Below are 17373 nucleotides of genomic sequence, written 5' to 3' on the forward strand. Positions count from 1 at the left end.
CGAGTACCCGGTGCGTTGTATAAACATAGTCGGTGGGGAGACAAAGGCGGCCTGAGTGTGGTGCTGTCTACCCACTCGCTCTCACGTACTATATCGGCCTTCACAGGTGCTGCTCGCTAACAGCACTTGCACCAACAGGATTTTAAAGGATACATGGGAGATACAACCAGAAATTGTGTTTATTTACCAGGTAAGGTCCACTGAGCTGCATATTTAGAAGCGACCTGGCCACTAATGAAAGCTCAACAATGTGGCTGATCACGTGGTAATTTATAATGCAGTAGCCAAACACTATCTGGTGTGGAAGTGTGTTGCAGTCAAATGCTCTAAACGCGTGATGTTGATTCTAAATGTGGAGGGAAAACCGGAGAAAAATCCAAGTGAGAGAGACACGCAAACTCCAAACATATAGCAGTTGTCAGGGTCGGGATCGAACCCACGACCTCCTGTATACCTGGCGAGGTAGTTAACATCTCCTAGCCACCGTGATGATGATGAGAGAGAGAGAGAGACACGCAAACTCCAAATATACAGCAGCAGGCGTCAGGGTCGGGATCGAACCCACGACCTCCTGCACACCAGGCGAGGTAGTTAACATCTCCTAGCCACCGTGATGATGATACAGCAGACGTCAGGGTCAGGATCGAACCCAAGACCTTCTGCACACCAGGCGAGGTAGTTAACATCTCCTAGCCACCATGATAATGATACAGCAGGCGTCAGGGTCAGGATCAAACCCACGACCTCCTGCACATCAGGCGAGGCAGTTAACATCTCCTAGCCACCGTGGCGCCCTCTGTCATCTTCTTGGTTCTTTCGGTAAAGTCACGTAGAAGGGAAAGAATAAAATAATAAAAATAAAACATAATAAAATCATTCTCACGACGTTTCGGCCACAACGCAAGCAGCCGTCCTCAGGTGAAGAACAGGTCTGTCGGAAAGACAGCGTCATTCCGACGAAGAACAGGTCTGTCGGAAAGACAGCGTCTGTCTTTCGATCCTGACCTTGAAGAACAGGTCTGTCTTTCCGACAGACCTGTTCTTCACCTGAGGACGGCTGCTTGCGTTGTGGCCGAAACTACCTCGCCCGGTGTGCAGGAGGTCGTGGATTCGATCCTGACCCTGACGCCTGCTGTATCATCATCACGGTGGCTAGGAGAAGTTAACGACCTCGCCTGGTGTGCAGGAGGTCGTGGGATCGATCTCGACCCTGCAGTCACGAAAGCTTTAAATCGAAATAAAATCCCTCTGTCATTGTTCCGTGTTCGCAGCTGCGCAGTGATGGTGGCGCTGGGAGTGATGCTGGTCTATGCGGCGCTGCCAGCCGAGGCAGCCGCGGCCGCCGTGACGGTGACGAAGTGGACCTCGCTGAACACTGCGCAGGCGTCGGTGCAGAAGACCATCGTGGACCTCCACAACAAGCTGCGTCGAGGCGTGAGCCCGGCAGCCAGCAACATGCTGCAGATGGTAGGGACCCCCACTCCCACTCCCACACAGCAACATGCTGCAGATGGTAGGGACCCCCACTCCCACTCTCACACAGCAACATGCTGCAGATGGTAGGGACCCCCACTCCCACTCTCACACAGCAACATGCTGTAGATGGTAGGGACCCCCACTCCCACTCTCACACAGCAACATGCTGCAGATGGTAGGGACCCCCACTCCCACTCTCACACAGCAACATGCTGCAGATGGTAGGGACCCCCACTTCCACTCCCACACAGCAACATGCTGCAGATGGTAGGGACCCCCACTCCCACTCTCACACAGCAACATGCTGCAGATGGTAGGGACCCCCACTCCCACTCTCACACAGCAACATGCTGCAGATGGTAGGGACCCCCACTCCCACTCTCACACAGCAACATGCTGTAGATGGTGGGGACCCCCACTCCCACTCTCACACAGCAACATGCTGTAGATGGTGGGGACCCCCACTCCCACTCTCACACAGCAACATGCTGTAGATGGTAGGGACCCCCACTCCCACTCTCACACAGCAACATGCTGCAGATGGTAGGGACCCCCACTCCCACTCCCACACAGCAACATGCTGCAGATGGTAGGGACCCCCACTCCCACTCCCACACAGCAACATGCTGCAGATGGTGGGGACCCCCACTCCCACTCCCACACAGCAACATGCTGCAGATGGTAGGGACCCCCACTCCCACTCCCACACAGCAACATGCTGCAGATGGTAGGGACCCCCACTCCCACTCTCACACAGCAACATGCTGTAGATGGTGGGGACCCCCACTCCCACTCCCACACAGCAACATGCTGTAGATGGTAGGGACCCCCACTCCCACTCCCACACAGCAACATGCTGCAGATGGTAGGGACCCCCACTCCCACTCCCACACAGCAACATGCTGCAGATGGTAGGGACCCCCACTCCCACTCCCACACAGCAACATGCTGCAGATGGTAGGGACCCCCACTCCCACTCTCACACAGCAACATGCTGTAGATGGTGGGGACCCCCACTCCCACTCTCACACAGCAACATGCTGTAGATGGTAGGGACCCCCACTCCCACTCTCACACAGCAACATGCTGCAGATGGTAGGGACCCCCACTCCCACTCTCACACAGCAACATGCTGTAGATGGTGGGGACCCCCACTCCCACTCTCACACAGCAACATGCTGTAGATGGTAGGGACCCCCACTCCCACTCTCACACAGCAACATGCTGCAGATGGTAGGGACCCCCACTCCCACTCTCACACAGCAACATGCTGCAGATGGTAGGGACCCCCACTCCCACTCTCACACAGCAACATGCTGCAGATGGTGGGGACCCCCCCCCCTCCACTCCCACTCCCACACAGCAACATGCTGTAGATGGTAGGGACCTCTGCCCCCCACTGCCCCCCCCCCGCCCACGGCAGGAGCGACCGCCGTGCGAGCGAGCGGCTCCACGAAATCTTTTTGCGGAAGAAAAGAACCCCGACATCGCTCCTTGTCGGAGCTCCTCGTGTCATTTTGAAGCTTCTTGTAGGAGTTGTTCAAGTTTACTTGGGCGCCACGGTGGAGAGATGTTAAGCGACTTGTCTGGTATACAGGCGCGCATAGGTTCGATCCCGACCCTGACACCTGCTGCTGTATATTTTGAGTTTGCGTGTCTCTCTCCCCGTGGTCGCGTGGAATTTTTCTCCGGGTCCTCCGGTTTTTCCCTCCACATTTAGAATCAACGTGCGTTCAGAGAATTTGGCTGCTATAAGTTGCCACGTGATACGCTACTTTGTTGAACTATCATTTCTAGATTTGAAGCTTTCGTGACTGCAAGGATTCATATTCTTAGGTTTTTTTTCGGTAAAGTCACGTAGGTAAAAAAATTAAAATTAAAATTAATAAAAGTAAAATAAAAATAAAATAAAAATCACGACGTTTTTATTTTACTTTTATTAATTTTATTTTTTTACCTACGTGACTTTACCGAAAAAAACCTAAGAATATGAACTATCATTTGATTTGAAAAAGAGCTAGAAAGCTCAGTGTGCCTTACCTGTTAAAATTAATTTAGTTAATTAATAGTGAGTTAGTTAGAGTGACCTATGTTGTCAACATGAGAACAGAGGTGACACAGAAACACAAGCAACTTTACTGTCATAGTACAACAATGACGCGAATAGGAATCAGAGCAAAAACAACCGCCTCTGATTTGAGCAACAGTTGGCTTGTACGGTGCGAAAGGAGTTCAACATACATGCATGTACACGCGGCACAAATAACCCAAATAGAAGTCAGAGCAAAGGCAGCTAAATAAATCACGATGGTAGCGACAACCGATTAGAAATCACAGCACAAACACGAATATTTAATACAAATTCCTGTTAAACAAACTTAGCTCGGAGAAATTGGTAAAAAAACAAACATTCAAAGAAAAATCACGTTACGCCACGTGGATCGAGAGAGATTGTTTGAAGTCGTGTGCAAACACGCGTGATGGACACGTGTCAAACACAACGTCAAAGTGTTGTAATCGCGCGGAATCCACAGTTGCACAGCTCCGCACCGCGATCTGGATGGGGAGAGTTCACCAAAGACATCGTTGAAGCGATGCAATTCCAGGTGGTTGGCTTTATCGGCCAGACAATGGTTGAACCATGAACAAGGCTAGGCAACCAAAGAGAAAAAAAAATCCATTCTTTTGTAGAATTCATTTAAAAAAAACTTCAAATATTTTAAGAGCCGCAAAGTGCGTGGTGAATACGAGACGCTGGGTCTTTCATGAATAATGTCACGAAGCAGGCCCCTTAAAGAGTCGCATGCGGCCCTGGAGCCACAGGTTTTTGCCGACCCGTGAGCATGGCAGTGTGTCTTTCTTGGTTCTTTCGGTAAAGTCACGTAGAAGGGAAGTAATACAATTATAAAAATAAAACATAATAAAATAATTCTCACGACGTTTCGGCCACAACGCAAGCAGCCGTCCTCAGGTGAAGACCAGGTCTGTCGGGGAGACAGCGTCTGAATGAAACACCACCACGCTTGGAGCGTATATTTAAGCTGGGTTGGAAGGGGGGAAGGGCGCCTTGACAAAATAATTTGCATATCAAGAGGAATTTAGCATATTTATGGGAAATGCAGGTATGTGATTAGTACTACTTGTGAAATGCGTAGGAGGTTTCAAAGTCATATTATGCCCGTGCATTATGCAGTGTGGGTTTTCTTGTCTCCCTTAAGTCATGGAACGAGCAAGCTGCCAACAACAGCCTCAGCTGGGCCAAAACCTGCGCTCTGGGTCACAGCGCGTCTGCCAACCGCAAGACACCGGGTGAGACCCCGTTGCTGCTCTTACACTCACTTTGGGGCGCCACGGTGGCTAGGAGATGTTAACTACCTCGCCTGGTATACAGGAGGTCTTGGGTTCGATCCTGACCCTGACGCCTGCTGTATCATCATCACGGTGGCTAGGAGATGTTAACTACCTCGCCTGGTATACAGGAGGTCGTGGGTTCGATCCTGACCCTGACGCCTGCTGTATCATCATCACGGTGGCTAGGAGATGTTAACTACCTCGCCTGGTGTGCAGGAGGTCGTGGGTACGATCCCGACCCTGAAGCCTGCTGCTGTATATTTGGAGTTTGAGTGTCTCTCTCTCTCTCATCATCATCACGGTGGCTAGGAGATGTTAACTACCTCGCCTGGCATACAAGAGGTCGTGGGTTCGATCCCGGCCCTGACGCCTGCTGCTGTATATTTGGAGTTTGCGTGTCTCTCTCTCATCATCATCACGGTGGCTAGGAGATGTTAACTACCTCGCCTCGCATACAGGAGGTCGTGGGTTCGATCCCGGCCCTAACGCCTGCTGCTGTATATTTGAGGTTTGCGTGTCTCTCTCTCCCCGTGGTCGTGTGGATTCTTCTCCAGGTCCTTTCGGATTGCAATCCCAGTGGTGCTCTCCATAACACCACGATGACAGAATTGCTGTACGTGTGCACATGTGTAGAGTACGTGTGTATGTGTGTGTGTCTGTGTGTGTGTCTATGTGTGTGTGTGTGATGGGGGGAGAGGTAGTGTAGCGGTTAGCGCTACTCTGCGCTACGAACCTGGAGACCCGAGTTCGATTCCCGTTCACGGCCAACACTAGTGACGATTATCTGAACCGGTCCTGGGCCTCCCCTAGGTCGACTCAGCCTCAAATGAGTTGCTGGTGTGGTGTGTAAACATCACCACTGGGGAGACAAAGGCGGCCGGGCGTGGTGTTGGCCACCCACCCCCTCGTGTACCGTGCCGGCCTTTATAGGTGCTGCTCGCTAACAGCACTTACCCGAAAAGTCTGTTAAGGCTATACAGGGGATTTTTGTATTAGTATATATGTATGTATAAGTGTGATGATTGCAAAACCCCCCAAAGGATTGAGGAAGTAGCCAACCCCTGTGAGCAGAGTGGGCTTTCAAGTCTGGTGCGCTAACCATTAACAACCACGGCAGCTCAAGTTCCAGTTCAAGTTTATGTATTTGGTATAGCCCTGTGAGCCATTCTGCTTTTGAATAGGGTGCAACCGCGACAAACCAAAAAACATGAATAAGAAACATCTTAAAGTTCCAGTTCAAGTTAATGCATTAAGTATGGCCCTGTGAGCCATTCGGCTCTTGAATCGGGTGCAAACCGCAAAAAAAACATGAATAAGAAACATCTTAAAGCTCAAGTTCAAGTTCATTTATTAGGTATAGCCCTGTGAGCCATTCGGCTCTTGAATCGGGTGCAACCGCAACAAACAAAAACATGAACATGACGACGACGATGACAACGATGACAATCAATAACGCGGTGATTAAACGAATTCTGTCTCGTTGCAGTGTTTGGCTGCGGCGAGAACCTCTACATCGGCAATGCCCCCTTCACCTGGAAGTACGTGATCGGTGAGTGGTACAACGAGGTGACCGCGCCGGGCTTCGTGTACGACAAGGCCGGCCAAGGCGCAGGCGTCGAGCACTACACGCAGGTGAGATGTGCTTCGCTCGCGACGGCTCAACGCGGGTGGCACGCGGTCGGTGACTCATCGCTTTCATGCGTCAACGGCGCGCTTTGGCCGCGACGCACGTTTTTACGCTGGCGGGGAGGTACACCGTTGGCGCAACGAGGAATTGTGACGAACCATTGTGACGAGGAACGCGTGCGCCGTTACGACGAGGAACGCACACACTGTTCATCTCATTGGTTCTTTCGGTAAAGTCGTCACGTGGAATGGAAATAATAACATAATAAAAATAACTCGTTGGTTCTTTCGGTAAAGTCACGTATAAAGATAAAATGATAAATTAAATAATAGCATACTACGACGTTTCGATTGCAACACAAGCAATCGTCGTCAGGTATAAATGAAATAGCAACAAAAATCTAACCAGAAAACTATAAACAGACATATAAGCAGACAGATATCACCAAGATACATAGGGAGAGAGTAACACACAGGCACAGAGAGGGAGATCGTCTCTGTGGCGAGGCCTTAAATAGACAGAGGGGGGCGTTTCGGCCACAACGCAAGCAGCCGTCCTCAGGTGAAGAACAGGTCTATCGAGAAGACAGAGTCTGAATGAAACACCCCAGGCTTTCAGACGCTGTCTTTCCGACAGACCTGTTCTTCACCTGAGGACGGCTGCTTGCGTTGTGGCCGAAACGTCGTGAGAATTATTTTATTATGTTTTATTTTTATTATTTTATTATTTCCATTCTACGTGACTTTACCGAAAGAACCAAGAAGATGAATCCCTGCAGTCACGAAAGCTTTAAATCGAAAGCACACACTGTTGTTACGCAGAACGCGCACCTGTTATAACGCAGAACGTGTGCCGTTATAACACGGAACCCACATCTGTTATAACGCGGAATGTGTGCCGTTATAACACGGAACCCACGCCTGTTATAACGCAGAACGTGTGCCATTATAACACGGAACCCACGCCTGTTATAACGCGGAATGTGTGCCGTTATACCACGGAACCCACATCTGTTATAACGCGGAATGTGTGCCGTTATAACACGGAACCCACGCCTGTTATAACGCGGAATGTGTGCCGTTATACCACGGAACCCACGTCTGTTATAACGCAGAACGTGTGCCATTATAACACGGAATCCACGCCTGTTACAACGCGGTATGTGTGCCATTATAACATGAAACCGACGCCTGTTATAACGCGGTATGTGTGCCATTATAACACGGAACCCACGTCTGTTATAACGCGGTACGTGTGCCATTATAACACGGAACTCACGCCTGTTATAACGCGGTACGTGTGCCATTATAACACGGAACCCACGCCTGTTATAACGTGGAATGTGTGCCATTATAACACGGAACCCACGCCTGTTATAAAGCAGAACGTGTGCCATTATAACACGGAACCCACGCCTGTTATAACGCGGTATGTGTGCCATTATAACATGAAACCCACGCCTGTTATAACGCGGTATGTGTGCACCTTTAACGCACACACGTGCGTTCAGGGCCACAGGTGATGCAGTTGCCAGTCATCTCAGTTAATCAATCCACGTCACCTGGGTCTGTCCGGTGACCTCCTCCTGCGCCTAGACTGGCAAAGGAGTCAACCCACGGCACTTGGATCTGTCCCGTGACCTTCTCCTGTCGGCAGGGAGATCCTTTAACAATTCATGCGACAGCCTCAACGTGCACTTAGCCTGGCGCAATCGCTGTGGTGATGTCACAGCCACTTAGTGGCGAACGTCGGTTGTTGTTTGTTGTTGCTGTTGCAGCTGGTGTGGTACAGTTCCTTCCAGATCGGATGCTCCGTCAACTTCTGCGCGACTGCTAAGAAGTACTTCTACGTTTGCCACTACTGCCCAACGTAAGCAACGCCCCCACTGCCATCGTTACCCCACTCAGTAATTATTGTTTTTTTAATTGTATTAGTTTATAAATCAGTTGCTGGGCGAAAGTGTCCAAAGAACCAAAAGCGTCAAGTTGCCAGCAAACAAAACAGCACGACTGGACGTCTCTTCTTGGTTCTTTCGATAAAGTCACGTAGAAGGGAAATAATAAAATAATAAAAATAAAACAAAATAAAATAAAATTATCACGACGTTTCGGCCACAACGCAAGCAGCCGTCCTCAGGTGAAGAACATGGCTGTCGGAAAGACAGCGTCCGAATGAACACCACCAAGCTTGGCAGCGTATATTTAAGCTGGGTTGGAGGGGGAAGAGCGCATTGACAAAGGAATTTGCATATCAAGATGATTTTAGCATATTTATGGAAAATGCAGATATGGGATTAGTCACTACTTGTGGAATGTGTAGGTAGTGGGGAGGTCTCAAAGTCATATTATGCTCGTGTATTTTGTAGGATTAGCAGTAGTAAAGGGAGGGAATTTTTAATAGTAAGGAGCTGCAGCAGACAAACCACCACGTAAAAAATATAAACTACATCAGTATCATCAATATACTCAATATACTCTCCAATAAGCTGAGCTACTAACAATAAGTCATTCATTACACTTCTATGTCGCAAAAAATATAATATGCCACAAGCTAAACTTTGTTCTTACATCAAGGAGCTTCATAGCTCATCGGATTCCTCCAGTATAAATAAATATTGTGATTCTGAAAGTCGCGACAATTTTATTGAATTCGGCAGAGTTTTGGGAAAATGAGACGATGGGAGGGAAATGCGAAAGGTGGAGCAGAGATGAGACGACCCTGGTTCTACTCCCTACTCTCTTGCGCATGATGGCAGCAGCAATGCTTAACACGTAGGCTTTCGCGACCAATATTATTCATAATCAATGTTTTTGGGTTTAGATCGCGTTATTTATAAATGTGTCGTAACCCTCCACCACCCGACACGGCCAATCAGTAAAAACAAAAAAAGTGTCACGTTGAAAAAAGACAAATAGTTCACTGCTTTAGCCCACCGGTGTGTTGAAGCGTGAAACCACAACAATTTACAATTTGAGTACGACGTTTCGCTGGTAATTGCATCCATTCTGGCGAATTGCCCGATGATGCTGGATGCAATTACCAGCGAAACGTCGTACAACTCAAATTGTAAATTGTTGTGGTTTCACGCTTCAACACACCGGTGGGCTAAAGCAGTGAACTATTTGTCTTTTGTTAACGTGACACTTTTTTTTTACTGATTGGCCGTGTCGGGTGGTGGAGGGTTACGACACATTTATAAATAACGCTAAACCCAAAAACGTTGATTATGAGCAGCAATGCTGTTGTTCGGCAGCTGTAGATGCCGATGTCGAGGTCTGTTGCTGATGCTGTTGCTGGCCATGCCGATAGGGCTTCATTCTCTGGCCAGGAGGTCAAAGGTCGGCCTTGAGAGTTCCTCAATGTTGAGTTGCTACACTCGAAGACCTCGTCCGAGTGGTGTCTGACCCTTTAAGATGGTCCTTTTTCTCGGCATTTAGCAGCAATGATCACGTCTGGATTCATATTAGCGGTGTCCATTTCGCCGAAATGGTGTTAGTTGATGACGGTAATGATTATGACAATATTACAGTACGCAGTTGATGACAGTATTAGTTGATGACAGTATTAATGACAGTATTATAATTAACGGGAATAATTGATGGTATTATGGTGGTGTTATGATGAAAGTATTAGAGTACATAGTTGATGACAATATTACTTGATGGTATTATGACGGTTTTAGTTGATAACTGTATACATTTATGACATTATTATGGTTCTAGATTTGAAGTTTTCGTGACTGCAAGGGTCCATACTCTTTGTTTCTTTCGGTAAAGTCACGTAGGTAAAAAATAAAATAAAAATAAATTAAATCACGACGTTTTTTACCTACGTGACTTTACCGAAAAAAAAAACAAAGAGTATTATGGTTAATACCGTCATCATAAAAACTTCAACTTTAAACGTAATCCTTTCCCTGTACGTCATAAGTTTTCTTCTGATTCAGTTTCGATGACGTATATGTACGACATCGAAACGGACTCAAAAGAATAACAAAAGTTAAATAAAACTTTATCAGTACCGAGGCTCCCACAAGGCTATGCAAGAAGGCATGTGGCACAGTTTGGCGCCGGCTATCGTAGAGTGCGGTGGTCGTGTCGCTACAGTTCCCTGCAGTGAGTGCGATGTCTTTATAAAAACAACGGCGCTACGCTTGTCCCTAAATAAGTGTTACGCAAAAACCGCTTGAGCGTTCTGAGATTCAGCGGTGAACGGGACACCCACCCAGCAATTCGCAGATGTCTCAGAATGTGCAAGGGTTCATATGAGACCCCTCCCCACATATTCTTTGTTTTTTCGGTAAAGTCACGTAGGTAAAAAAATTGAAATTAAAATGAATAAAAATACAATTATACAAAAATAAAAAAATAAAAAACACGACGTTTCGGAGGCAACACAAGTCCCCGTCATCAGGTGGGACCGTCACAGCCAGATTTGCTGTATCAAGTGAGTAACCCGTGTAAAGACCCCTAGCCGAACCGTGCGCATGGCTGCCGCGTTTGTTTGTTTATCGTCGTCGTCGGTGTTGACGTTTGCCGAGAGCGAGACGTCGTCGCCTGCCCTTGCTGTCGTCCCTCCCAGCGGCAACCTGAACACGCGTCTCTTCCGACCGTACGACAAGGGGAACGCGTGCGCCTCCTGCCCCAAGAGCTGCGTCAACAAGCTGTGCGGTGAGTGCGCTCAAGGGACGCGCGCGTGTCCACGCAGCAGGGTGGCACGGAGACACACAGACAGACACACAAGCAGAGAGAGACTCACACAGAGACACACAGAGAGAGACTCACACAGAGACACACAGAGAGAGACACACAGAGACACACAGACAGAGACACACAGACAGACACACAAGCAGAGAGAGACTCACACAGAGACACACAGAGAGAGACACACACAGAGACACACAGAGAGAAACACACACATAGACACACAGAGAGAGACACACAGACAGACACACAAGCAGAGAGAGACTCACACAGAGACACACACAGAGAGAGACACACAGAAACACACAGAGAGAGACACACAGACAGACACACAAGCAGAGAGAGACTCACACAGAGACACACAGAGAGAGACACACAGAGACACACAGAGAGAGACACACAGACAGACACACAAGCAGAGAGAGACTCACACAGAGACACACAGAGAGAGACACACACAGAGACACACAGAGAGAGACACACAGACAGACACACAAGCAGAGAGAGACTCACACAGAGACACACAGAAAGAGAGACACACAGAGACACACAGAGAGAGACACACAGACAGACACACAAGCAGAGAGAGAACACACAGAGAGAGACACAACATAGACACACAGACAGACACACAAGCAGAGAAAGAACACACAGAGACACACAGAGAGGTACACACAACATAGACACACAGACAGACACATAAGCAGAGAAATAACACACAGAGACACAGAGAGAGACACACAACATAGACTGCAGGGATCCATACGTTTTGGTTCTTTTGGTAAAGTCACGTAGGTATAAAAATATTATTAATAAAAAAATAGAAAAAAATAAAAAATATTTTATTTTATACCGACGTGACTTTACCGAAAGAACCAAAGAGTTTGTACATAATGGGTTTAAAAAAATAAGGCATTTCGACATGACAAAAAATATCGAGGCACTCCTCGATGGGACATCTTTGGCTTGACATAGCTTCGTGCCCCAGCATTGTCATAATCTGGCTCTGAAATACATTACATTATAATATTTATTGGGGGACACACACCCCCCACAATATATATGATAATTACGGCCAATATTCAAATATGCTCAAAATGTCCCCCCCAATATATTGCTTTCAAAAATAGAAAAAAAAAATTGCTATGCTATGTAAATAAAAACAACAATTTTCTCAACCTTGGCCACAATATCTGGACTTGTCTTCATGTAACAATGCATCGATTTCTGTTGATGTGATTGTGGTTATGGTTGTACTTTATGAATCCCTAATCTCTGCCATTACATACGATGAAACAAGAAATGGTAAAAAAAAAGTAGAAACAGAGCAATGTAATACAATACACTATTAGACATTATTGTAAAAAAAAAAGTCCATCCCATGTGTTAGCGAATTTTTTCATATTTTAGACAGGAAATTAGTTTTCAAATTTAGACCCCCTTGAAGATTTGGTCCCCCCCAATGTTGACTCCATGGCTACGGCTGACACAGAGAGACTAAATACACACGCGTTGAAGACACGGGGGGGGGGTAGGTCCAACTTTTATTGGAGGCGTACACAATTATGTTGAGCGTGTGTCTCTCTGCGTATGTGTCGAATCTCGACCTCGTTGCTCGTATTTCTCCACGTGTGCGTCCCTTTCTTCATGCCAGTCTCCGTGTCTGTTTGTGCCCGTGCACGCGCCCTACCCCAGTGTCTGCGTATCTCCGTGCCACGAATGAATGGACTTAGCTTGCGCGGGACCCTCCAGAGAATTAGCCACGGGATTACCCCTGGTACGGCTATTTTAATACTCACAATGGACGGGAAGGGCACGATCAATGGGTGACGCACAATGCGTTGAATCAAGAGCTCAGAAGCGTGGTCACCACATCCACGTCTCTACGTAAGGAACGAGACAGGTGGACTTCTCCACAAATCTGGCTGTCGCCTGATGAAGCTGGTTGTAATTACTGGCGAAACGTCGTAGCTCGGATTGTAAATGTTGTGGCTTGGCTCTCCAACACAGCGGTGTGTTGTAATAGTATACTACACTATACACTATACTATACACTACTATACACTACACTATACACTACACTATACACTACTATACACTACACTATACACTACTATATACTACACTATACACTACACTATACACTACTATACACTACACTATACACTACTATACACTACACTATACACTACACTATACACTACTATACACTACACTATACACTACACTATACACTAGTGCTGTACTAGTATATCACACTATAGACTACACTATACACTACACTACACTATACACTACACTACTATACACTACACTATTATACACTACACTGTACACTACTATACACTACACTATACACTACTATACACTACAATATACACTAGTGCTGTACTAGTATACTACACTATACACTACACTATACACTACACTATACACTACACTATACACTACTATACACTACACTATACACTACACTATACACTACTATACACTACACTATACACTACACTATACACTAGTGCTGTACTAGTATATCACACTATAGACTACACTATACACTACACTACACTATACACTACACTACTATACACTACACTACTATACACTACACTGTACACTACTATACACTACACTATACACTACACTATACACTACTATACACTACAATATACACTAGTGCTGTACTAGTATACTACACTATACACTACACTATACACTACACTATACACTACACTATACTCTACACTACTATACACTACACTATACACTACACTATACACTACACTATACACTACTATACCACTACACTATACACTACACTATACACTACACTGTACACTACTATACACTACACTATACACTACACTACACACTAGTGCTGTACTAGTGACGAATTGGCCACGTTCTGTTTACGGGACGACCCTTACTAGTTGGCTGTGTCGGGTGGTGGCGGGTTTTAACGACACATTTATATATTTACGCGATTTAACCCAAACAAACCTCTATTATGGATGATATTGGTCGCGAAAGCCTCCTGCGTGTTAAATATTAACAATGATTTGGCAGGGTTTGTGATGATGATGATGGTGGTGGTAATGATGGTGGTGGTGATGATGACGATGGTGGTGGTGGTGATGGTGGTGATGATGGTGATGATGATGGTGGTGGTGATGATGATGGTGGTGATGATGGCGGTGATGATGATGGTGATGATGGTGGTGATGATGGTGGTGGTGATGATGGTGATGATGATGGTGATGATGGTGGTGGTGATGATGATGGTGGTGGTGGTGATGATGGTGATGATGGTGGTGGTGGTGATGATGATGGTGGTGGTGGTGGTGATGATGATGATGATGGTGGTGGTGATGATGATGATGGTGGTGATGATGGTGCCAACTATTTACCCAGGAAAACCTCACCCTGCCAAGACTTTGCACGGCAGCAGTGTCTCGCCGCATTGCCAGATTTGACCAATTCCAGTCATGGGCCGTGACTTTAATTGGTGGTGATGGTGGTTGAACACCGTTTGGATGAGCCAGTCAGAGTGAAGTTCACGGGGATAGCAACCACGGCAGTAGAAATAAAAGAGTGATAAGAAGGCGACTGATTGCCCTGATGAGCGAGTGGGGTGAGCGGGGGGCAAATGTTCGCGTGCAGTAGTACTGGATGAATCAATGAAACCCGCCTGTTTGTTCTCTCTCTATGTATCTCTGTGATATCTGTCTGCTTTTATGTCTGTCTATATGTCTCTGGTTCTGTGTTTTATCTCTCTCTCAAATTTAGCATTCTCAGGAAGAACGTAATCAACTAGGTAGGGTTTAAATTTAGATTTAAAGCTTTCGTGACTGCAGGGATTGATCTTCTTGGTTCTTTCGGTAAAGTCACGTAGGATGGAAACTAATAAAATAATAAAAATAAAACATAATAAAATAATTCTCACGACGTTTCGGCCACAACAGGTCTGTCGATAAGACTTTTATGTTATCCGACTCTCTGTTGTACTACATTACATTTCTAAGTATGCTAGATTTGTGTTTCTATTTCATTTATACCTGATGATGATTGCTTGTGTTGCAATCGTAACGTTGTATGCTAGTATTTAATTTATTATTTTTTCTTTATACGTGACTCTACCGAAAGAACCAAAGAGTAATTCCTGCAGTCACGAAAGCTCCAAATTAAGTTTGAAACCCGCCTGCTTTATCTTGCTTTCCATCAAGTGCACCTCCGATTTAGCCCGATTTGCCACGTACGGCGCGAAAGAAGTTCAACGCGATGTACGTGTAATAAAGGTCGTTGAGGCGACTTCTGGAATCCGGCCTTTTATTCACTTTTCATTACAGCTCTCCTTCACGCTGCTGACTGGCAGTGTGAGAGGGATAGAAAGAGAGAGACGCGCAGCCACGTGGCAACTTGGAGCCCCGCTCCCACGTGGCCTCCTCCCTCCGTTCGTTCCAGTTCTGACCACGTGTTGTTCGTCTCCACCCCTATTTAATACCCGGGTCACGTGGTACGTTTCCACCAATCCTGGTTAGCCTCTATGGAATCTTCCAGACTCCGCCGTAGGCTCCCGGGACCACGCCCCTGACTCGTCTCCCCATTGGCTGTGGCCAAAGCCAGCAGAACCAATCCTCTACTTACAGCTGCCACCTTTCCATTACGTCAGGGCCACGCCCCTAGGCTTCCCCCCATTGGCTATGGACCAGGACCGGCAGAGCCAATCATCGTGACGAGTTGTGATACGTCAGTGAGCCGAATATATATCCTCACATTACGTACGCACGAAACATTGTCGTTCGCCACCGGTAACCCGCCGCCGCCGTCACCGCTGCCGCGCTTTGCCTTGCCCCACAGTCAACCCCTGCATGTTCACCGACTACTACTCAACCTGCGTCCAGATGAAGGCGACCTACGGCTGCAGCAACAGCACGAGTGGCAAGGTGATCCAGAAGAACTGCCCCGCCTCGTGCTACTGCGACGGGAAGATCCACTAGAGCAACGAGGGCGACCGCGGCGGTGGCGGTGGCGGCGGTGGCGGTGGCGTTAAAATCGTCGCGATCGACAGTCGACGCCACGCCGAGCCGTTCACGGCAGCGCGCGAGTTTTTTTGGGGGGTGTCAGTCGGCACGTGGGTTTTTTTTCTGACGAATGTTATCAGAATTATTGGTGAATTGCTAATCTCAGCACGGTTCGGTGGGGGTCAGGGGTTAAGAAGGGCTGCCACCTTGTGTACTGCAGGCCAAAAGGGCAGACGTTTCTCAGTTAGCACCAGGACCTGTTATTAGAACTGTCAGACAGTTCAACATCAGAGTTTGTCAGATCTCGGTACAGACAATAGTAATAATAATGATGATAAAACATTTGTAATGTAGTCATATTCTTTGGGTCTTTCGGTGAAGTCACGTAGACAGATTTGTAATGTACCCGTTGGCACGATAATTTACATTTCCAAAGTGTGTGGCTGGATAGTGGAGAGTGTGGCTGGGTAGTGGAGTGTGTGGGTAGTGGAGTGTGTGGGTAGTGGAGTGTGTGGGTAGTGGAGTGTGTGGCTGGGTAGTGGAGTGTGTGGCTGGGTAGTGGAGTGTGTGGCTGGGTAGTGGAGTGTGTGGCTGGGTAGTGGGGGGTGTGGATGGGTAGTGGAGTGTGTGGGTAGTGGAGTGTGTGGCTGGGTAGTGGAGTGTGTGGCTGGGTAGTGGAGTGAGTGGTTTGGTAGTGGAGTGTGTGGGTAGTGGAGTGAGTGACTGGGTAGTGAAGTGTGTGGGTAGTGAAGTGTGTGGGTAGTGGAGAGTGTGGCTGGAGAGTGATGATCATCAAATCCTGCCTCCCGAACTGCAGATGACAAACCAAACAGGTCAGGTGGCAACCCATTCGCGGAAGGAGCAATAGTTATTCCTCTTAGGTCTCTGTTATGACCACTTTATATTGACGCTTCATATCCTATCTCTTACAGTGTGTACGACTCTTTATTCATCAGCATAAAAAAATGAAAGGAAGCCGCGACAAAGATGTTTAGATGTACACACCGACGTGCGCGTGACGTGGAGCGGTGGCGCGATGGTTAGCGCACTCGGCCCTCATCAGAGGTCGCAACCGGGTACCCGATACCCGCACCCTACCCGATACCCGGCTACCCGTTTGCGACCCTGGTGCGGCCGGGTACGGGTACGGGTAGGCGTGAGTCACTGATGAGTCACCGTTTGTCACTCATTTCTC

General features: G+C 47.4%; 1 protein-coding gene across 1 annotated transcript; it reads left to right on the plus strand.

The window, feature by feature from the left end:
* Positions 1 to 1281: 1281 nt before the first annotated feature.
* Positions 1282 to 16269, plus strand: LOC144950273 (cysteine-rich secretory protein 2-like). Its single transcript, XM_078880346.1, has 6 exons — positions 1282 to 1467; positions 4695 to 4785; positions 6314 to 6459; positions 8232 to 8323; positions 11036 to 11124; positions 16015 to 16269. The coding sequence occupies exons 1-6, from the start codon at positions 1282 to 1284 to the stop codon at positions 16152 to 16154; spliced, it is 744 nt and encodes a 247-aa protein (XP_078736472.1). The 3' UTR covers positions 16155 to 16269.
* The last annotated feature ends 1104 nt before the right edge of the window (positions 16270 to 17373 follow it).

The sequence above is a fragment of the Lampetra fluviatilis genome, chromosome 57 (genome assembly GCF_964198595.1).
Source record: "Lampetra fluviatilis chromosome 57, kcLamFluv1.1, whole genome shotgun sequence".
Classification (NCBI taxonomy): Eukaryota; Metazoa; Chordata; class Hyperoartia; order Petromyzontiformes; family Petromyzontidae; genus Lampetra; species Lampetra fluviatilis.